General features: G+C 62.8%; 4 protein-coding genes across 8 annotated transcripts in view; 2 read left to right on the top strand and 2 right to left on the bottom strand.

The window, feature by feature from the left end:
• The first annotated feature begins 2716 nt into the window (after positions 1-2716).
• Positions 2717-8287, top strand: SEC14L2 (SEC14 like lipid binding 2). 2 transcript variants are annotated; one of them, XM_027665470.1, is made up of 12 exons: positions 2717-2799; positions 4441-4516; positions 4615-4658; positions 4846-4905; positions 5125-5193; positions 6197-6292; positions 6470-6530; positions 6606-6689; positions 6831-6937; positions 7014-7153; positions 7243-7412; positions 7923-8287. In XM_027665470.1, exons 1-12 carry the CDS (start codon positions 2746-2748, stop codon positions 8072-8074), a joined length of 1113 nt encoding a protein of 370 aa, XP_027521271.1. In that variant the 5' UTR covers positions 2717-2745; the 3' UTR covers positions 8075-8287. The 2 variants fall into 2 exon arrangements, with proteins under 2 accessions (XP_027521271.1, XP_027521270.1); XM_027665469.1 differs by having other exon boundaries at positions 5005-5193.
• Positions 8288-8910: 623 nt separating this feature from the next.
• MTFP1 (mitochondrial fission process 1) lies at positions 8911-11385 on the top strand. Its single transcript, XM_027665471.1, has 4 exons — positions 8911-9005; positions 10410-10537; positions 10609-10832; positions 11185-11385. The coding sequence occupies exons 1-4, from the start codon at positions 8954-8956 to the stop codon at positions 11258-11260; spliced, it is 480 nt and encodes a 159-aa protein (XP_027521272.1). The 5' UTR covers positions 8911-8953; the 3' UTR covers positions 11261-11385.
• Positions 11386-11820: 435 nt separating this feature from the next.
• Positions 11821-13767, bottom strand: LOC113957735. Its single transcript, XM_027665476.1, has 6 exons — positions 13525-13767; positions 13279-13393; positions 12751-12830; positions 12360-12454; positions 12182-12262; positions 11821-12080 (listed from the first exon to the last, which is right to left on the bottom strand). Exons 1-6 carry the CDS (start codon positions 13611-13613, stop codon positions 11821-11823), a joined length of 720 nt encoding a protein of 239 aa, XP_027521277.1. The 5' UTR covers positions 13614-13767.
• A 2717-nt stretch (positions 13768-16484) lies between these two features.
• The window catches only part of GAL3ST1 (galactose-3-O-sulfotransferase 1), an 8215-nt gene continuing 3442 nt past the window's right edge, over positions 16485-21257 (bottom strand). For all 4 annotated transcript variants that reach the window (XM_027665466.1, XM_027665465.1, XM_027665467.1 and 1 more), the window contains exons 2-3: positions 19982-20115; positions 16485-18687 (exon numbers count right to left, since the gene is read on the bottom strand). In XM_027665466.1, coding sequence (XP_027521267.1) covers positions 17538-18687; positions 19982-20106 — 1275 coding nt within the window. In that variant the 5' untranslated portion in view covers positions 20107-20115 and the 3' untranslated portion in view covers positions 16485-17537. The remainder of the gene's footprint in view (positions 18688-19981; positions 20116-21257) is intronic.

The raw sequence follows: 21257 nt of genomic DNA, 5'->3' as shown, positions 1-21257 counted from the left end.
GACAGGGACTGAGATAGGGACAGGACCCAGCACAGGCAGCAGGACAGGGACAGAGACGGACTCTGGAACCAGGAAAGTGACTGACACCAGGAGAGGGAGACGGAGAGGGAGAAGGAGAGGCAGAGACAGGGACAGGCATGGACACACAGCCCATCTCCATGTAGATGTGGGGGCACACGGGGTACCATGGGAACAGAGGGACACGTGCTCCGGGGGATACAGCCAGGAGGGAACAGGGACAGCCCTGCACACATGGGCACCCCATCCATACACCCACAGCCATGGTACACACCCAGTCACACAGCTGGGTGACAGGCACACACAGCTGGGTGACAGGGACATGCATCTGAGCAACATGGACATGCAGCTGGGTGACAGGGACACACACCTGTGTGACACAGGCATACGCTGCTGGGAGACATGGACACACAGCTGGATGACAGGGACACACACTTGGGTGACACAGGCACACCCCTGGGTGATAGGGACACATATCTGGGTGACAGGGACACACACCTGGGCAACAAGGACACACACTGACACCCGAGTACCCCAAAACCCCACTGTCCCCCACACCTGATGCCTCAACACCCCCACCCCAGCAGGTGCCAGACACTCCCGGCCCAGCTCCTGCCACGTGTGCCCAGCTCATGTGCCACTGGGAGGATTTGCCGGCTGGATTAGCCCCGGCACGGGCCTGGGCTGACCTGCTTTGGGCAGGGGCCACACTGGGGACGGGGCTCGGGGCCGTGGGACCCAGCTCTGGGTGCTGTGGGACGGGTCTGGGTGTGTCCCCGTGTCCCCTGTGTCCCTGGTGTGTCGTAACTGCGGAGGTTTAATCACAGGCTGGGCACGGTTCTCCTCCCACGGCCAAACAGGAGCCGGTTTAACCACACGAAACACTCCGATTGCGATGGGCCGGCTGTGCCATAAACAACATCCAGGGGCACGGCCGGCCTGGGAACCGGTGTGGAGGACTGTGTGGGTTTGGGGAGGGAAACCAAAACAGGGCCTGGGAGGTGGCTGCTGCCAGAGCTGCCCCACAGAGGGGACACACGAGGGACACGCACGGGGTGTGAATGGCTCCAGGGAGCATCCAGAGGTTTGTGGGATATGGATGGCTTCCTGTGGTTCCAGGGGGCATGGATGGCTCCATGGGACATCCATGGGTCCGTGGGACATGCACAGACCTAAGGGACACATATGACTCCACGGCACATGTATGGCTCCTTGGGACATGTATGGCTCCATGGGACACAGGTGGTTCCATGGGACATCCCTAGGTCTCTGGGGGACACGTGGCTCTGTGGGACATCCACAGCCCCAGGGGACATGTTTCTTGGGACAGGGATGCTTCCATGGGATATCCTTGGACATGTATGACTTCACTGGACATCCACGGGACATCCACAGCTCCATGGGACACATATGGCTCCATTGGACATGCAGCGCTCCATGGGACATCCATGTGTCCGTGGGGGACATGGGGGTCCATGGGACATCCATGGCTCCATGGGACATGCACAGCCTCATTGGAGGGGACAATGGGGACAGGAGAACCTTCCCCTGCTCTGGACCCCGACCAGAGTGGCTGTGGTTGCCAGGGGCTGTGGCACCTGCAGAAACCTCTTTTCCTGGCCAGGTCCCCCTTCCTGGCTGGGGTCCCCACTCAGGGAGGTCCCCTCTCCCTGGGGACCCAGGACCTGGCAGTGGGAGGGTGACCCCCATGTCCGTGGTGCCTCTGCCCCCAATCCCCTGTCCTCCAGTCAGTGCCTGAGCCCTCCCTCTGTCCCCTGTCCCCATCTCCCATCCCTGTCCACATCCCCTCTCCCCGGCACGCCCTGCCCCAGTCCCTGGCCCCCAGCCCTGTGCTCTCACCCTGTCTCCACCTCTGGCCCCTGCCCCACTTTTCATCACTGTCCCCTCCTCTGTCCCTTGTCCCCATCTCCCATCTCTGTCCCCATCCCTGTCCCCTCTCCCTGCCACCTGCCCCACCCAACCCCCCTGCCCTGCTGTGCCCCCCAAAGTCTCAGAGGACCCCCACCCTCCTGTACCCTCCTGAACCCTCCATAACCCCCCCAGACCCATACCCTCACCCCCTCCATGTGCCCCATACTCCCCAAGCCCTCATACTGCCTATACCCCTCCATGTCCCCCATCCCCCTATACTCCCCATGCCCCCTGTAGCCCCCAATGTCCCCCATACCTCCTATAGCTGCCCCATACCCTCAAGTTCCCTGAGGCCCCATACCCCCTACAGCCCCCATACCCCTTCATGTCCCACATACCCCCTAAGCCTCTCCATGACCCCATATCCCCTAGACCCCTCCATTTCCCACATCCTCCCCACACCGCTCCATGTCTCCCATAGCCCCCATATCTCCCTGTGCCCCAAACCCCCTATAGCCCCCCTACCCTCTATAGCCACCATATCCCCCATACCCCTCTGCGTCCCCCCATGTCCCTCATATCCCTTACAGACCCTACATTCCCCCACACTCCCCTATAGACACAAGTCCCCCCGTGTCCCCATATCCCCTATGCCCCCCAAGCCCATCACCCCCGTCACCCCCCCTCCCGTGGCGGCGGCGGGCGCTGACCGTGCGGGCGGGGGTCGGGCAGGGTCCAAGGCCGCGGGGGTGTGCGGGGGGGGCCGGGCCGGGCCGGGCGGGCGGGGGCGGTCCCGGGGCGGTGCTCGGAGGCTCCGCGGCCGCCGGGGCCGGGCAGAGCCGCCCGCAGCGCACCATGAGCGGCCGCGTCGGGGACCTGAGCCCGCGGCAGGCGGAGGTGCTGGCCCAGGTGAGCCGGGGCGGGGGGGCCAGGAGGCTGCGGGGGGACCGCGATGAGTCGCCCCGATGGGCTCCCGCATCCGCCGCCCGCCGCAGGCACCGACATCACCCCCGCCCCGCGCCACAAACCTACCGGCATCACCCCCGCTCCCGGCCCCGCGGGGCTCCGCTCGCCCTAACCGCACCCCAAACCCACCGGCATCACCCCTACTCCCGGTCCTGGGGGGCTCCGCACCCCAATCCCACCGGCATCACTCCCGCTCCCGGCCCCGGGGGACTTCCGCTCCTCCAGCTCCTCCATCCCGGATCCCAAACCCACGGGCATCATCACTGCGCCGGACCCGGCGAGCTCCTATCGCCTCCAGACCCCAAATCCGGCCCAGGGGGCTCCCACTGCTTCCACTCCCCATCCCAGACCCCAAACCCCCGGGCTGAGCCCCACCATGGTGCTGCCCACCAGGGACTCCCGGGTGGGTCCTGGGGATCCCTCTGTCTTGGACTATCCCGCTGGTGACCCCCCAACCTTATCCCGTCCTTCCCACGGGACTGGGGAACCTCCTGCCTCACCATAGGGCCCCCAGGACTGGGGTGTCCTGTCACCTCGGTCCCACCCTGGACCCCAAACCCACGGGCTGAGCCCCTCGTGGTGCTGCCCAGTGGGGACACCTGGGTGACCCCCTGGACTGGGCACTGCTGAGCCCCATTTCCCTCTCCCACCCTTCCCATGGGACTGGGGAACCTCTCGCCCCACTGCAGGGTTCAGGGGACCAGGGCACACCTGGAACTAGTGACTGTCACCCACCTCTGCCAGCCCCTCGTGGGGTGCCAACTTTTATTGGGGTTCACTGTACCCCAACCACAAAGGCATCCCTGAGCCTTTATCTTATCGCTGCCTTTCGGACCCAGCCAAACTCCATGGGCGGGCGATGACCCCGCTGGGTGCCAGGATGGGGGGCAGGGGCAGGTGTGGGGCACAGAGCCCAAACTGTGCCCAGTGCCAGCCATGCCCCAGCAGGAGAGGGAGGCGAGTGGCCGAACCCGTCTGTCTGCCAGCAGGGTGAAGGAGCTAATCCCGGGTTTAATTACCCCTAAATTCAGCAGGAGATAAGCTAATCAGGCTCATTAAGGGAAGGGCCTCGGCTGGTACAGAGATTTGGGCTGCAGCCTGGCCTGGGTGAGCGGGGCCACATGGAAAAGGGATCCCAGATCCCCCAAACCCCCCAGTCCTGCACCCCAACACTCTCCTGCCTGCACCAGGGGGCTGTGACCCACTGGGGGGTCGCTGGAGCAGGGGGATGCACAGTGACTGGCTCCATCCCAAAGGATGTCACTGGAGGGGACCGGTCGGCCTGGCTCCCGTGGGGTGGTGACAGCCCACACTCACACCCTTGCACAAGGGCTTGGGACACCCAGTGCCTGGGGACACCCGGTGCTGGTGGCCAGCCTGGGAACAGTCCCCTGCCAGGAGGTGACCGGTGATCCCGGCTGCATGTGGCAGCAGGGACAGGGCACAGCGTGACCCTTCCCTGGGAACGTCCCAGTCTTGGCTGAGGGGTTTTTGGGGCGACAAGGAGGGGACAGATCTCCAGCCTTGGAGTTTCTGGGGAGGGATCAGGGACCCCTTCACCAACTGTCTCTCTTGTCCCCGCAGTTCCGGGAGAAGCTGCAGGACGTGCTGCCCTCCCTGCCCGCTCAAGACGACTATTTCCTTCTGAAATGGCTCCGAGGTAACACCAAAGTGTGGGGCATCCCTGGGGGGGGGGGGCTGGGAGACCCCCGGGGGTCCTGTGGGGGGCTGATCTCTGAGCTCTCTGCTCTCTTGCAGCGCGCTGCTTCGACCTGCCCAAGGCAGAGGCGATGCTCCGCAAGGTGAGAGGGGCACCCCGCTTTTGGGGTGTCCCTGGACTGTCCCCTGGCATGGGACATACCTGGCATGGGAGAGTGCACCCCAGGCCATCAGCCCAGCCCCTCTCTCCCAAGAGTGACATGCCCATGGGGTGCACCCCATCCCATGGGGTCCCCAAACCTCACCCTGGCTCACTCTGCCCCCCCCCAGCACCTCGAGGTCCGCAAGCGCATGGACGCCGACAACATCATCGCCTGGGAGGCACCTGAGGTGGGTGTCCCTGGCCCCTGGGGCGTGGCCCTGGAGGGGACTGTCCCCCTGAGCCCCCCCAGGGGTGTGCAGTGCCCTGAGCCCCCCGTGCTCCCGCAGGTGATCCGCAAGTACATGTCCGGGGGGATGTGCGGCTACGACCGCGAGGGCAGCCCGGTGTGCTACGAGATCATCGGGCCTCTGGACGCCAAGGGGCTGCTCTTCTCCGCCTCCAAGCAGGACCTGCTCAAGAACAAGTTCCGGGACTGCGAGGTGCTGCGGCACGAGTGCGAGCAGCAGACCAAAAAGGTGGGCACCTGCCTGTGCCCTGCTGGCCACAAAGGCTCTGTGCCCACCAGCTCCATGGGACCACAGCCCTGCCAGCCCCACTAGTCCACATCTGGTCCGTCCCTCCCAGCCAGCATCCTCCCCAGCACTACACATCCATGTCCTATCCCCCATAAGTCCATCTCTGGTCCATCCCTACCACCTAATAACCTCCCCAGCCCCATACATCCATCTCTGGTCCATCCCTACCAGCCAACGTCCTCAGCCGCCAGCTCTGCTAGTCCATGTCCACTCCATATCCATCAGTCCATATCCCTGCCAGCCCCACAAGTCTGCGTTCTGTCCATCTCCCCCATCCAATGTCCTCCCTAGCCCTATAGGTCCTATAGATCCAGGATCCCCTGTCCATCCCCCTCAGTCCATGTTCCTGCCACCTTACAAGTCCACATCTGGGCCTTCTCCATCACCCAATGTCCTCTCCAGACCGATATGTCCATCTCTGGTCCATCCCAAACATCCAATGTCCTTGACAGCCCTATATATCCTGTATGTCCATATCCTGTCCATCCCCCTTAGCCTGTGTCCCTGCCAGCCCATGTCCTGTCCATCTCCACCATTCAATGTCCTCCACAGCTCCACAGTCCTCATGCATCTATCTCTGGTCCATGCCTACCAGCCAATGTCCTCACTCACCAGCCCTATAGGTCATTCCATCCCCCTCGGCCCCACAAGTCCATGTCCTGTCCACTCCACCATGGACCATGTCCCTGCCAACCTCATATGTCCATCTCTGGTCCATCCCCACAATCCAATGTCCTTCCCAGCCCCATATATCCATGTCCTATCTATCCTCACAAGCTCCTGACCCCCAGCCCATGTCCCTGTCCCAGCTGGGACCCCCAGTGTTGCCCCTTGTCCACATACCAACACTTGGGAGGAGGCTGTGGCTGGAGGGGACCAGCCTGTCAGGAACCACCCCATCCCTGAACCCCCTTGCCTAATTCCCCCCATCCTCCTGCCCCAGCTGGGCAAGAAGGTGGAGATGGTGATGATGATCTACGACTGCGAGGGCCTGGGCCTGAAGCACCTCTGGAAACCAGCCGTGGAGGCGTATGGGGAGGTGAGGGGCTCCTGCCCATCCCACTGCCCTGGGGGACCACAGGGATCCAGGCTGAGCCCTGGCCCTGGGGATGATGCAGGAGCAGGTCCCTGTGGTGCCCTGCAGCCCCCAGCATTTTGGGGTGAGGGTCCTGGTGGCTGCATGGGATGGGTGACCTGAGCTCCCCCCATCCTGCAGCTCCTGTCCATGTTCGAGGAGAACTTCCCGGAGTCCCTCAAGCGCCTGTTTATTGTGAAGGGTGAGTTCAGCCCTGAGGCCCTGCTCCCCCTGTCCGGGTGCTGACACCCCTCTAACACCCCTCACCGCCCCCCAGCCCCCAAGATCTTCCCCGTGGCCTACAACCTGGTCAAGCACTTCCTGAGTGAGGACACGCGCAAGAAGGTCGTGGTGCTGGGATGTGAGTCCTGACCCCCCTCGGAGCGTCCAAAACAGGGGTGACACTCTGCTGTCATCTCACCCAGGGGGCTCCCCCAACCCCGGGGGGCTCCCCAGCTGGCCAGGGGCTCACAGCCCCCCCAAACCCACTGTCACCCCCCAGCCAACTGGAAGGAGGTCCTGCAGAAGTACATCGACCCTGACCAGATCCCAGTGGAGTATGGGGGCACCATGACAGACCCCGACGGGGACCCCAAGTGCTCCAGCAAGGTAGGAGAGGCTCTCGCTGGATTACTAAGGGGTGCCAGGTGGTTCACCCATGCCCACATCCTCCATCCCCTCCCAGATCAACTACGGGGGGGACGTGCCGCAGAGCTACTACGTGCGGGACCAGCTGGCGCAGCAGTACGAGCACTCGGTGGTGGTCAACCGGGGGTCGTCCCACCAGGTGGAGTACGAGATCCTCTTCCCCGGCTGCGTGCTCAGGTGAGCAGGGCTCCGTGCCGCGGGGCGGGGAGGGGGTGACACCCTGGCGGTGCCCCCAGCCCACCGCGGGCCCCCCGTGCCCGGCGCAGGTGGCAGTTCCGCTCGGAGGGCGCCGACGTGGGTTTCGGGGTGTACATGAAGACCAAGATCGGGGAGCGGCAGCGGGCGGGCGACATGACCGAGGTGCTCCCCAACCAGCGCTACAACGCCCACATGGTGCCTGAGGACGGCTCCCTCACCTGCTCCACGCCCGGCATCTGTGAGTGACCCCGGCCCCGGGGTGCTCCCCGTGTCCCTGACCCTTGGCGGTGCTTCCTCTGTGTCCCTGACCCCCGGGATGCTGCGGGGGACCCCCGGGGTGTTCCCCCCATGTCCCTGATCCCCCAGGGTGCTCCCCCCGTGTTCCTGACCCCCGGGGATGTTGGGGGGAACCACTGAGGTGCTCCCCATGTCCCTGGCCCTTGGGGGTGCTTCCCCCATCTCCCTGACCCCCCAGGGTGCTCCCCCCCATATCCCTGACCCCCAGGGTGCTCCTCCCATATCCTTGACCCCCAGGGTGCTCCTCCCATATCCCTGACCCTCGAGGAGTGCTTCCCCCATGTCCCTGATCCTCAGGGGGTGCTTCCCGTGTGTCCTTGACCCTGGGGTGCTGGGGGGGACCCCCGGGGTGCTCCCCCTGCTTCCCTGATCCCCGGTGTGCTCTCCCCCTGCCTCTGACCCCGGGGTGCTCCCCCCGTGTCCCTGACCCCCCGTCCCGTCCCTCCCCCAGACGTGCTGCGGTTCGACAACACGTACAGCTTCCTCCACTCCAAGAAGGTGAGCTACACCGTGGAGGTGCTGCTGCCCGACACCGCCTCGGCACAGCAGATCCAGCAGCTGGGGGACCGGCTGGGCGAGGTGTCCCTGAACCACAGCCCATAGACCCCCCCGCCGGGCCCCCAGGATGGCCGGGAGCCCCCCCGGAGGAGGATGGAGCCGGGGCTGAGCCCCGGAGCTGACGGACTGAGGCGAGGGCTGAGCGCGGCCGGAGGGGGCCGAGCGCCCGCAGCCCCCCCCATCTCTGTGCCTTACGTGGGTCCTGCGCCCACCCACTGCTGCTGCTGCCTGGGGTGGGGAGTAAAGGGACGGACTGAGCGGGGTCTGCTCCGGTTTGTGGCCCTCGGGCCCAGAACTGCCCCCCCAGCGCCAGATCTGCCACTCCAGTCTCACAACTGCCCCCAGCCCCAGATCTGCCCCTGCTGCCCACCTGCCCCAAAACTTCCTCAAAGCCCCATAACCGACCTCCAACCCCACAACTGCCCCTGCTGCCCCACCCCGGTCCTATAACTAACCCCCCAGCCCGAGAACTGCCCCCTAAACCCATAACCGCCCCTGCTGCCCCCCAGGCCCAGAATTGCCACCCCAGTCCCAGATCTGACCCCGCTGCACCCCAATAACTGCTCCAACCCTATAACTGCCCCCGACCCCATAACTTCCCTTGCTGCCCCCCAGGCTCAGAATTGCTGCCCCAGGCCCAGAACTGCCTGCTGCCCCCAACCCCATAAGTGCTGCCCCCACCCTATAACTGCCCCTGCTTCCCCCCAACCCTATAACTGCCCCTCCTGCCCCCACCCCAGAACCACCCCCTTGCCCCCTCACGTGACCGCCGGTCACGTGCGCGGCCAGGCCCCGCCCCCACCGCCATCTCGCGCCCCAATGGGGCGGGGCCCTTGATGACGTTCATGGGAGGGGCGGGGCTCGGTGACGTTCAGGGGCGGGGCCGCGGAGGGGGCGGGGCATGCGGCGGGAGCGGCGGGGGCCATGGGGGCGGCGGAGCAGGACGTGTACCGGGACACGTGGGTCCGATACATGGGTGAGCTCCGGGACACCGGGCACCGACAGGCACGGGGGGACACCGGGCACCCACAGGCACGGGGGATCGGTACCGGCAACTGCGGGAACTCCGGGAACAGGCACTGACATGGAGCACTGACACCGGGAACCGGGCACTGACATTGAATATGACACCGGGAGCCGGGCACTGACACCGGGAACCGGGCATTGACATTGAGTATGGCATCGGGAACGGGACACTGACACCGGGAACGGGGTACTGACATTGAGCACTGACATCGAGAACTGGGTACCGGCACCGGGCACTGACACCGGGAACTGTGGGCTGAGATTGGGTACCAGCACCAGGAGCTGCAGGAATGCCGGGAACTGGGCACTGGCACTGGATACGAGCACTGGGAACCAGGCACTGACACGGGAACCAGGGCACTTATACCCAGCACCAGCACTGGGCACAACAGCAGGAACCAGTACCGGGTACTGCCATTGGGTACAGGGTACTGTCACAGGGCACCAGCAGCAGGCACTGACACCAAGAACTGGCACGGGGTACTGAGCAATGGCACAGGGCACTGACACCGGGAACTGGGCCCTGACATCGGGTGCCAGCACCCGGGGCAGGGGGCACTGGCAGTGGGTATGGGGTCCTGGCACTGGGCACTGGCACCGAGTGTCGGCCACTGTCACAGGGCAACGGGAACTGTGCGTTGTCACTGGGTACTGACATCTGGTGTTGGGCACTGACAGCAGGAACCAGGCACTGATGGTGGTTGCTGGGCACAACAGGGCACCGACAGATTTGCAGCACAGATACCAGGCACTGTGTTGGGTACCAGCACCAAGCACCACACCAGAAACTGGGCACTGACACCCAACACCATGTACTGGGCACTGCACAGGACACTGACCCAGGGTACTGGGTATCAGCACTGAGCACTGGCACTGCATACCGGGTACCAGCACTGCAGAGCAGCACCACAACCTGGCACCAGCACCAGCTACCCATCATTGTCACTCATGCTGGGCACCAGCACCTGTACTGGGCACTGGGACCATTCACAGACACTGGGGACCAGAATCCAGTTACCATCACCAGGCACTGGTCATAGACACACTGATACCAGCACTGGACACCAGTCACACACATCAGTACTGCCACTGGGCACCAGCCACAGACACCAATACTGGCTCTGGGCACTGATACCAGCACTGGGCACCAGCCACAGACACCAGTCCTGGCACTGGGCTCTGGGCCCTGTCACTGGTCACCCCCAGCCCAGCTGTCTGGTGGCAGTGAGGTCCAAGGATCCACCCCTGCTTACAGTGACATAGGGACACTGAGGGAGGACAGAGGGACACTTTGGAGTGGTGACATGGGTATACAGCCTGTCCCTGTCCGTGCTGACCCCCCCATCCCCCCCAGGTTACGCCAATGAGGTGGGCGAGTCGTTCCGCGCGCTGGTGCCGGTGCCGGTGGTGTGGGCCAGCTACGGCGTGGCCACCGCCTACGTGACCGCTGACGCCATCGACAAGGGCCGGAGAGCTGCCACCGTGAGTCCCACCCCATCCCCACCCACCCCCACACACCCCACCGACCCCTGCTGACCCCCGTGTCCCCCCAGGCCCACGCACAGGACCCCACGCGGGTGGGGGTGGCCGTGGTGGACACCTTTGTGTGGCAGGGCCTGGCCTCGGTGGCCATCCCCGGCTTCACCATCAACCGGCTCTGCGCCGCCTCGCTGGCCCTGCTGGGGACCCTGACCCGCTGGCCCCTGCCCCTGCGCCGCTGGGCCACCACCGCCCTGGGGCTGGCAGCCATCCCCCTCATCATCACCCCCATCGACAGGTAACGGGGACACCCCTGGGCGGGGGGCAGGCGGGTGCCACCACCCCATCCCTGCATCCGAGGGATGGAACGTGACTTGTCTCAGTGTGGGCTTGGGGCTGGGAGCATGGGGGGCTGGGGGAGGTGTCTCCACCCCAGAGGGGCTTTGCTGGAGTCCAGCAAGGACATGTCCCTGTCAGGATGGGGATTACCCAGAGCTGAGCTGGGATTAGCACACTGAAGCTGTGCTAAGCCTTGTTTTGGTGGGGCTGGTGTCTTGGGGTCATTAGGGACAGCCCCACCCATCCCCCATCACATCCAGTACCACAGGGACCTCCCTGAGACCCCCCCACTGTCCCCTCTCCTGCTGCAGGACTGTGGATTTCCTGATGGATTCCAGCCTCCGCAAGCTTTATGGGACACCAGGAGAGCCCCCGACACCCCACTGAGCCCCTCCAGCCTGGGGAAACCAAGGCACTGCTGTGACCCACCTACTGTGACCCCTCACTCCAGTGATGACCCTGGAGCAGCCACTCTGCCCCACACTGGTCCTAATAAACCATTTCAAATGTGAGCCCTGCTGGGTGATGCTCAGGTGCCACCACAGCTGGGCCGGAGCCATGTCCCCTCCTGGGGGGACACATGGGTCTGGCTGGGACCCAACCCATCTTGGGGATCTCCACCCTGGGACAGGGGGTCTCTACCTGCCCAGAGCAGCCCCGGTGGCCCCACCATGTAACCCCTCCATCTCTCCACAACCTCATGGGACATCCTGCAGACTTGTCACCCTAAGGAGCTGCCACCATGTCCATGGTATCCAGGGACCCAAAATCCCCCCAGCTTCAGCACCACAGCCTGGGACTGTGCCACCACACCTGGAAGTCACATCTCCAGGTACCTGGAGGAACCTGGAGCAGTTATGGCTTGTCAGTGTAGTGGCACGTCCCCATCCCATGGTGGCATCCACACACTACCCCCAGGAGAAGCTGTAGAGGAAACAAAGCCACGTTTATTGTGGAGAAAGGGGGTCTGGTCCCACCTCACCCCGTTTCCCTGTCTCCCTGAGGACCAGGGCCCCCACCACGCTCTGCAGCTCAGCCTGGAAGGGAGACCTCTGCCTCGGTGGCCGCTGTCCCCGCCGGCGTGTGCCCAGGCGCCAAGTGGTCAGGGCCAGCCCCAGCAGCCCCCCCACTGCAGCCACCACCACCACGGCACTGCCCACCAGGGCCAGCCCGGCCAGCAGGAACCTCTTCATGGTGTGGCATGGCCCTGGGGACAGCAGAAAACACACCAGTGGGGGGGTCACTGGGTGGTCCAGCACTTGGGGAGGGAGGTTTGGGGACATGGGAGAGGGTTGGGGTGTCCCTCACCTTCGTACCATGGCACCTTCTCCTTCTGCACCAGCACTGGTCCAACTGTCTCCTGGTGGAGTGTCCCCTCACCTGGGAATGCTGTGGGAGGACATGGCAAATACAGCTCATCCCAGGCCCACGAGCTCCTCCCAAGACCCCAGAACAACGTGGAGTCACCGTGTCCCACCCCCGTTACCTGGCAGGTGTCCTGGGAGGGTGTCACCATGGGGACAGCTGGTGTCACAGCAGTGGCACTGGGCACTCTGGGAAGGGTCCTCTGCGTTGTGCCAGCTGGGGGAGAGGACAGAGCTGAGGGGGTGGTCTAGGGGTCCCCATACTCCAGCACAAGACCCACATGGTGCCACCCCAGAGGAGGTGTCCTCCAGGTGACTCCAAACACCTCCCTAATTCATCTGCACCGTGAGGGTGCTTGGACCTGTGGTGATGCCACCAGCTGCCATCAGAGAAGAGGTGGCATCCAGCCTGCAGTGGGGTGACCTGGTTCCCCCCCCAGGTGGGTCCCTGTGACCGGTGGGTTCTGCTCCCAACACACCCGCGAGTGCTCCAGCACCCAACACTCAGCGTACCTGGCCGTGGTGTGGCTGTAGAAGCAGGACCTGGTGGCGTGTCCTTGTCCCCACGCTGTCAGCAGGCAGTGCACATAGACCTGCCAGGACACCCCCCTGCTGTGTCCTTCCTTGGAGACCCTGCTCTCCTCCCCTCCAATCCCGAGGGGCTGAGACCATGCCAGCAGGGAGCTGGATGCCTCAGGAAGGAGCTGGATGCCCCAGGAGGGACAGTGCTTAGGGAACCCCAGGTAACCCCCCTCCATGGGACCTCCATCCCGCTGTGTCATTCCTCAGGGACCCTGCTCTCCTCCCACCCCACCCTATGGGGCTGAGACCACCCCAATGCCCCTGGCAGTGCTTTGGGACGCCCAGGTCACCCCACTCCGTGGGACCTCCATCCCACCATGTCCTTCCTTGGGGACTTCACTCTCTTCCCACCCAACCTTCCTCCAAGACCACCCCAGAAGAGACAGTGCTTTAGGACCCCCAGGTCATCCCCCTCCATGGGACCTCCATCCCACCACCAGGGCATCTCCCCGACCTCACCTCCTCCTCCTCAGTCTCACCCTCCAGCGTGGGGGCCAGGATGGAGAGTTGGAGGGCAGACCCCCCTCTCCGGTGCTGGACAGACACACTTCCCAGCTTCTCCCCATGCAGGCACCTGTGGCAGGGGAGTGACACAGGGACATTTCCTGGCTGTCTCCAGGCCCTGGACAACCCCCTCCCATCAGGAGGCCCTGCAGGACCACAGGGTGCCTGGAGGTTCCCACTTCCCACCCCACCAGCACTGACCCCCGGCTGTTCACCACCATGAAGACCCTCCTGGAGCGTCCTGGCTGCTCCACGGTGGTCCCGTAGCACTGGTCCACATGGATCTTCATGGAGAAGCTGGGACTGAAGCGAACACTGGCTTCCAGATGGATGGCAGAGCTGGGGCTGAGCACCAGTGGCTGCCCTGTGGTACTGGGGTCCCCTGAGGGAAGTGTGGGTTCAGTGTGACACCCCCAAACCTGGCCCACCAGAGTCAGGGACACCAGGCACATCCCAGACCACCACCCACCAGTGTCTTGGCCTCCGTCCCTGCAGCTGCCCCATTTCAGAGCCCACCCCATCCCTAGAAGCCAAGGGCTGACCTGGTTCTGTCCCCCCTGCTCTCCAGAGCTGCAGCACCTTCTTGGACCCCCCCATGGAGCTGAGAGGGACCATGTCAGGCCCCATCAGGGTCAGAGCTGACCCTCAAAATCCCATTGTTGTATCAGACACAGGATTAGGAACATCTTAAAGCCCTGCCATCCAAAGCTCTACACCCTCCACAAGACGGGGGGGGAGCTCCTGCAGGGACAGCCACCTTCTCCTGGTGGTCCTAGTGCTGAGGCCAGCCAGGAGAACCCACTGGGTGCTGCTGATTGAACCCAGGGGTCTTGGCTGGACCCATCCCATGGTCTATCCCCAAAAGTTGTCCCCCAAGACCCCCAGAGCACTCACCATCCAGGAGCCTCAGGGTGAAGTTCATGATGGGCTCCTCAGAGCTGGAGTGAGCAGGAACCTCCCATGTCCCCATGTCTGAGGACACCATCAGAGCTGTCACCATGTGACCAGGGGGCTCTGAGGCAGCTGGAGCCATGGTGGTCCCTACAGCAAGGGGAAGGCTAAGCCAGCAGCAGCATGTCCCAGACACAGCAGGGACACCCAGGTCCTCAGGTGTCCCCAGGACTCATGGGGGGCAGGTGACAGCAGCACAAAGGTGGGCAGAGCACTCAGGAGCCCATCAGGGGCTCCTCCATCCCCAGGCAGGAACTGCTGCAGCAGGAGCACTCCCAGCGCTTGACCGGGGCTGGGGACAGACCAGGAGCTGCTCATGGGGTGGTGAGACTACTGCCAGCAGCCACAGACCCCACTGGAGCCTCCGCTACCCTTCCCAAACCTCCCAGACCTGCTGGGACCTGAGGGAGCTCCCAGCAGGCCCCTTGCCCCAGCCACACATCCCCAAAGCTTGGGGTCATTTCAGGAAGGCTCCTCTCCACCAAGACAACCTGCACCAGCAGATCCAGGTGACCAGCACATGGCAAAGCCAAGGGCACCCACCACCCACCTTCCCCAGCACAACCAGTGGGGGGACCGAGGGGGTTCCCAGCCCCACTCACCTGCCACCCCCAGCACAGCCCCACACAGCAGCACCAACCAGCACAGCTCCATCCCCAGTGAGCAGCAACCCCCACCCCACCACCTGGGGGTCTTTTAAGGACCAGGGCTGGGTGCCAATGGGCCCCAGCTGGCACTGATGGGTTTGGGGGCTTTGTTGACCCTCTCTGCAGTCAGCAGCAGCCCTACACCTGGAGCTGCTCCTACCCCTCACACCTTCCCAGTCCCACCACAGGGGTCTGCGCCCACTGCCCAGTTCCTGTTGTGTCCCACAGTCCCACTCCCACCACTCAGACTGATCCTGCAGGTGGTCCTGAGCATGGCCCCATATCCACCAGTTAGTCCTGGTCCCACATCCACCAGTCAGTCCTATTCCCGCGCGTGGTGCAGGTTCCACCATGTAGTTGTGGTCCTGGTCCTCAGCAAGGTTCAGATCCCACCACTTTGTCCCATCCCCAGTTAGTCCTGGTCCTGTGCATGGTGCTGGTCCTACCATGTAGTTTTAGTCCTGGACATGGTGCTGGTTCAAACAGTTTGCCCTGGTCCCAGTTCATCACATGGTCTGGTCTCATCACTCAGCCTTGGTCCCATGGATGTTCCTGGTCCCATCTCCATGGTCCTACATGAGGTCCTAGCCCCACCACAGTTTTGATCCCATTGTCATGATCCCATGGATAATCCCAGTCCCACCACAGAGTCCCAGTCCCCAGTGCCCCATCCTTGTCCCATCATGATCCTGCTCTCAGTTCTGCAGGACAGGGAGCCCATTTGGGAACAGCAGTTTGGACCCAACCAGGACAGACACACGTGTCCCTGTGTCCTGCCTTTCTCAGGTGTCCCCAACACCCACCCCACCAGAGCCCCTCTGTGTGGGCTGAGCTGGTGGCCTGGGTGCAGAGGGACAGGGAGTGTGTCCATGATGTCTATGGGGACATCACCCTGGGTGGGCTCTGCATCCAACCTGCCTGGGACGGGGATTTTCCATCCCACATCTATAGAGGCAACTAGTGGCCAAGGTGGGATTTGGTCCCTGGTGCCAGCAGGAGACCTCAGCATGTCATGGGGAGACACCTGTGGACCTCTGGGAGGTGTCCTCGGTGCTGTCCCAGTGTCTGTGGGCAGTGTCACACACAGGTGAGTTGGCGGCAGCAGTGGTGGCTGATGCCCCTCCATGGCCACCCCTGGAACAGGGTGCACCCACCAGCAGCAGAGCTGTAACACAGTGGCTGGAGTGACTTGTGTCACATGTGATGGCTGTCCCATGGTTCAGTGTCCCTGTGAAGCCAGCAGACCTTCCTGGTGCCACCTGCACACCACAGGAACGTCCTCAGCACCCGGCAGGGACAGCAGGGACAGACCCAGGTGCCCCTCTTGCTGTGGGGGTCTCGTGCCTCAGCACTGCTCGGGAGACACAGGTCTCCCCACCCCCAGGGCTGATGGGAGCTGGGATCGACCCCGCAGGAGGAGCAGGGACTGGCAGAGCGTCCTGCTGTGGCCACACGCTGTGGCCTCACACTGGGACATCCCCACCCCATCCATCCCATCCTGGAGAAGGAGGTGGCTGGAGACTGGCTGGCCAATCCCTACATTAAAAACTGCCAAATACACAATTATCTTACAAAAGTAGAATTGTTTTTTTATTCCTGGTCTTTACAGAAGGAGCCAAACACGTGTGGGAGGCCAGGGGGGTCCCTTCTCTGCAGGGGAGGCTCAGCCACCGGTGCCACCTCCGTGCCCAGCCAGGGCCACTCTCGGCAGGACACAGTGTCACCGGGGTCATCCAGCCCAGCTGGGACACAGGAGGTCTGTCCCCAAGGCAGGGTGGGGACACACCCTGTCCTTGGTGTCCCCACCATGCCCAGGATGGCATCACAGGGGCAGTGCCCACCACACCCCGCTCCCTATCTCCTCCCCACACCAGTTCTCACCAGACCCCATCAGCCTTCTGGGATGTCCCCTGTGGGAACCAGGGGCACGGGGCCCTCTAACTGGGATGATGGGGGTCAGGGAGGGGGTGCCCTTTGCCCACAGGGACCTGTTGATAAATGCCGGGGCTTTTGGAATGGGTTTTCCAGTCTCCAAAGGGCTCTGGGTGGCTCTGGCTCATAGCCTGCCGTGGCATGATGGCTGTGGGTGGGCTGAGAATGTGCTGTACTTATCACACCCATGGGCAGCAGGCTCCAACATTCCAGCATCCCAAAACCAAGACTCAAAGGGGTGATTTGAGGAGCCCTGAAGGGTGGGGTTCCCTGTGGGCAGTTCTACCCACCCTGGGCAAGGGGGACCCTCTGCCACTGCTGTCCTAGCACATCCCTGCCCACACTGGGCTGCCCCCAGCAAGGTGGGGATGGATGGATGTCCTGCTCCCGCTGTGACAGGGCCACGTCCTTCACAAATACCTCCTCCAGTCTTTCCGTGGGGAAGGAAGAAGTGGATCCTGCAGGAAAACACCGTCCCTGAACCCTCAATCCTTGACCCTGTGGGTGGAGGCAGAGTCTCCAGTCTCCAGCCCAAGCTGGGGCTCTGCAGGAAGGTGGTGGAGAGTCCCACCAAAAGTTCCTGGGCGCTGGACCCTCCAGCCAGTTCCAAACCATAAGAACCACGAGTAAGAAAAACAAAAGCACCTGGTTCTTCCCCGGGGGGAGCGCGGCACCCGCCAGCCCCTACCACTTGAGGAAGTCCCGCACGTAACTCCATAGCTTGGTGATCCAGAGGTTGGCCCCCAGGTCAGTCAGGTACTGGATTTCGGGCGTCAGCATCTTGCGGCACAGCTTCTGGTGCTTCTTGTTGATCTTCTTCTTCAAGTTGTACCCCAGGATGGTCTTCTCCCCCAGGGGCTGCCAGGGCTGCATGGAGGACTCTTGGATGGCGCTGGCATCCACGGCGTGCCCCCCGTCGATGCAGATGCTTGTCATCTTCTCGTTCTCCCTCTGCAGCTCGGCCACGTCCTTGGCCATCCTCTCCCTCCCGTAGGCCTCCACCTTGCGCCAGAAGGTGGCATTGAAGTAGCGGTAGAGCTTGGCGTCGATGAGGTTCCAGGCAGTCGCCTGCTCATACAGCTCGGGGGTCAGCCGGGACACGGTGGAGCCCTTGCGGGCGTTGAGCTTGAAGTAGAGGACATCCTCCAGCTGCCAGCACAGCAGGTCCTTCAGCAGCACCAGCGACTCATCGAAGTACTCGAGTAACATGACGAGGTGGAAGCGGCGGTCGATCTCGCGGATGTGCTCCTCCACCAGCGGGCTGCCCGCGTCCATGGTGTTGTCATAGCCGAAGTCAAAGAAGAGGAGGTTTTGGAGGTAGTGAGCGTTGAACCCGTTGGGGTCGTAGTAGTGCTGGGGGTCCCGCAGGAACTCGGCCAGCTTATCCTCCCCCGTTATCTTCCAGGTGAGGGGGATGACAGGCCCGAAGTAGTGGAAGGAGGACTCGAAGAGGTGGGCGGGGTCCCGCAGCACCGTCACGAAGGTGGCGTCGGGCGGCAGCAGCTCCCGCACCTCCTCGTAGTGGAAGCGCATGTGGTTGCAGATGATGTTGAAGCAGCGGCCGGGCTGGTAGTGCTGCACTTGGCTGCGCTCGAAGAACGACGGGTAGTAGAAGTCATTGCGGCCATTGGGGAAGGCGAATTTCAAGTGATGCTTCTCCCCGAAGCGGAAGAGGATGTTGAGGATGGTGCTGCTGGCAGTCTTGTGGGTCTTCATGAACATGACGTTGAGCTTGGGCCGGCAGCTCCTTCCTGAGGGGCTCCCTGTGCCGTTGGACACCGCCGGAGCCCTGGCGGGGGACGGGCGGGAGGAGCAAGAGGAGAGGACAGGGATCCTGGGGGGAGAAGAGACAGGACTGTGGTGAGGTAAGGGCGGCCCCATCGCTGTGAAGGGTCTGGCATGTTCTGTCCTGGAGGAGCTGGGTCTGGGAATGGATGCTGGAAATAGGAATGGGTGCTGGACCTGGGAACAGGTGCTGGACCTGAGGATGGGTGTTGGACCTAGGAACAGGTGCTGGAGATGGACATGGGTGCTGGACCTGGGGAGGGGTGTTGGACCTGGGAACACTGCTGGAGAGGGGCTCCCCATTGAAGACAAGCCCAGTTTTGGGCAGAGCCCCTTCACCCCCAGCCATGTGCCCAGTGGGACCAGGGCACCCACTCGACAGGAAAGGGGGGAAAAGGTGAGGAAAGAAGGAGGGAAAGAAGAAGGGGGGAAAAAGGCAGGGAAAGAAATGCCTGATATCAGATGCACCTCCGAGCCACCAAACCATTCTCATTCACCCCTGGACAACTCGAGCCACTGAGGATGTGTTGTGGTCAACCCTCACCAGCACCAGAGCACCCTGAGCAGGGGGTCCACACCCCTCTCCACAGGCACGGCCGTGATGGTCCTGGTGCCAAGAAGTGCATCAAGGGGAGCTTTCCATGGCTGTAACTCCATGGAGAGGAGCTGATAACATTCTTATGGCATCTGAGAGCTCTCAAGGCCTTATGGGATCCATGGAGGAGGTCTGGGAACTCTCAAGGAAGAGGTCTGGGAGCTCTCAAGCCCTTGTAGGAATCATGAACGCCTTGTGGGATCCATGGAGGACCCAGCCCCCAGCAAAGAGGGAAACAATTCCAGATCGTGGCCCCACAGATGAGTTCACAGGCCCTCGGGGAGCCTGGGAGGCCATGAGGGGTGTTATCTGAGCTGCCCAGGATGGGGAACAGAGACCACAGTCTCGAGTGACTTTGGACGCCCTTAATGAACTCCTCAAGATGATCTTGATAACGATCCCATGTGACAGCACCGGTCGGCACCAGGTTTATGAGGCATGTGGATCTTGTTTATAACCTTGAGATAAATTCGATGACAGGAGTCACACCCCTTTTCTTCCCCCTTCCCTCTCCTCTTCCCTCTTCCCTTCTCTTTTCACGCAGGAGCAGTGAGTGCCCCCGGGATGAGCATCCCCAGCCCCCCGCAGAGCTGGGATCCACCTCCCCCCCAACCCTTGGGACAGGGCGCAGCCTCCAGACGGAAGGGGATATCTTGGCATGAAGCCACCAGAGCCTGGAAAACCCCAGAACTGTGTCCAGCTGGAAGTTCTGGAGCTGTGAGGGGACACACAGGGACCCCAGACTCACTCAGTCACGCTGACTTGCAGCGGGGGGCCGGCGTAGGAGTAGAGCAGCAACATGAAGCTGGTCAGGAGGGTCCCCAGGACCAGCCCCTTGCACATGGACCTCCAGGGCTTCCCATGGCACAGCATCCTGGTCACCTGCAGCCAGAAAGGAGCAACGTTGGGGACTGGGGAAAGTGTGAAGAGGCACGTGTGCGTCTTGTGGGCACAACAACTCCTGGAAAAGCATCTCACTGGCGCCAGGTGTGTCCCAGCCACTGGCACAGCAGATCCATGGCCCAGGCCCAGCAGCTCTGCCTGCCCAGCTGACCTTTGCCCGCCCTAGGAAAACCCTGAGTGACTCCCAGGCCCGATACTAGAGCAGTGGGAGAGGCTGCAGGGCTGGGACAGGGGGAAGGGGGAGCTGGGCCGTGGGCAGCCCAGGGGCAGAGTGGGGATCCTCGGCCAGGACACCACCAGCACCGGCAGGAGCTTCCCAAGGGCACTGGGATCCATTCTCCCAGGAAAATATCCAGACTGGAGCAGGAGCTGCACCAGCTTGGGGTGTTTTAGGTGCTGCCATACCCACCCAGAGCAGCCGTGTGGTCTCTCCAGCCTCTCTGGCACCAACAGGGGCCCCTCTGACCATGGCACCACACCTGGGCTGGCCCTGGGGGGGCTGGGGACATGAAGCTGGGGGCAGAGGGGTGTGGGGCAGGATGGCACCCCCAAACACACACACACACACAGAGCAGGCATGTGCACACACCTGCACAGACATCCACCCACATGTGTGCATGGACACACAGGGACACACGTGTGCATACACAGGGACACACGTGTGCATACACAGGGACACACACACCCCCCTGAGCATGTTCAGGTGTGTGCATGGACACACAGGGGGACACACATCAGAACATACACACCTGTGCATGTTCATGTGTGTGTGTGCACATAGGGACACACACACCAGAACACACACACACACCTGAGCACATTCACATGTGTGTGCACACATGGGCACACACCATGTGCAGGCACACACATACACACACAGATGCACTCACAAGTCCCTCCCAAGCACACAGACATGCTCACACATGCACACACAGGGGCATGGACACACATCTGTGCGTGTTTACATCTGTGTGTGCACACGCAGGGCACACTCATGCACACATGCCTGTGGACGTTCGTGTGTGTGCATGGGCACACAGGCACACATGGGACACACACCATGCATGTTTGTGTGTGTGCATGGACACACAGGCACACATGGGACACACACCTGTGCATGT

The sequence above is a fragment of the Corapipo altera genome, unplaced genomic scaffold (genome assembly GCF_003945725.1).
Source record: "Corapipo altera isolate COAL_440 unplaced genomic scaffold, ASM394572v1 151, whole genome shotgun sequence".
In the NCBI taxonomy this organism is placed as follows: Eukaryota; Metazoa; Chordata; class Aves; order Passeriformes; family Pipridae; genus Corapipo; species Corapipo altera.
Note: the sequence above shows the minus strand (reverse complement) of the source record. Positions and strands in the feature narration are given on the sequence as shown.

Coding starts and splice junctions, on each gene's coding strand:
- MTFP1 (XM_027665471.1), top strand. CDS start 8,954: ATGGGGGCGGCGGAGCAGGACGTGTACCGGGACACGTGGGTCCGATAC. Junction 9,006..10,409: donor CACGTGGGTCCGATACATGG/GTGAGCTCCGGG, acceptor CATCCCCCCCAG/GTTACGCCAATGAGGTGGGC. Junction 10,833..11,184: donor ATCATCACCCCCATCGACAG/GTAACGGGGACA, acceptor CTCCTGCTGCAG/GACTGTGGATTTCCTGATGG.
- LOC113957735 (XM_027665476.1), bottom strand. CDS start 13,613: ATGAAGATCCATGTGGACCAGTGCTACGGGACCACCGTGGAGCAGCCA. Junction 12,831..13,278: donor GTGAGACTGAGGAGGAGGAG/GTGAGGTCGGGG, acceptor GTGTCCTGGCAG/GTCTATGTGCACTGCCTGCT. Junction 12,263..12,359: donor CCTCCCAGGACACCTGCCAG/GTAACGGGGGTG, acceptor GTCCTCCCACAG/CATTCCCAGGTGAGGGGACA.
- SEC14L2 (XM_027665469.1), top strand. CDS start 2,746: ATGAGCGGCCGCGTCGGGGACCTGAGCCCGCGGCAGGCGGAGGTGCTG. Junction 5,194..6,196: donor GCGAGCAGCAGACCAAAAAG/GTGGGCACCTGC, acceptor CTCCTGCCCCAG/CTGGGCAAGAAGGTGGAGAT. Junction 6,690..6,830: donor GAAGGTCGTGGTGCTGGGAT/GTGAGTCCTGAC, acceptor GTCACCCCCCAG/CCAACTGGAAGGAGGTCCTG.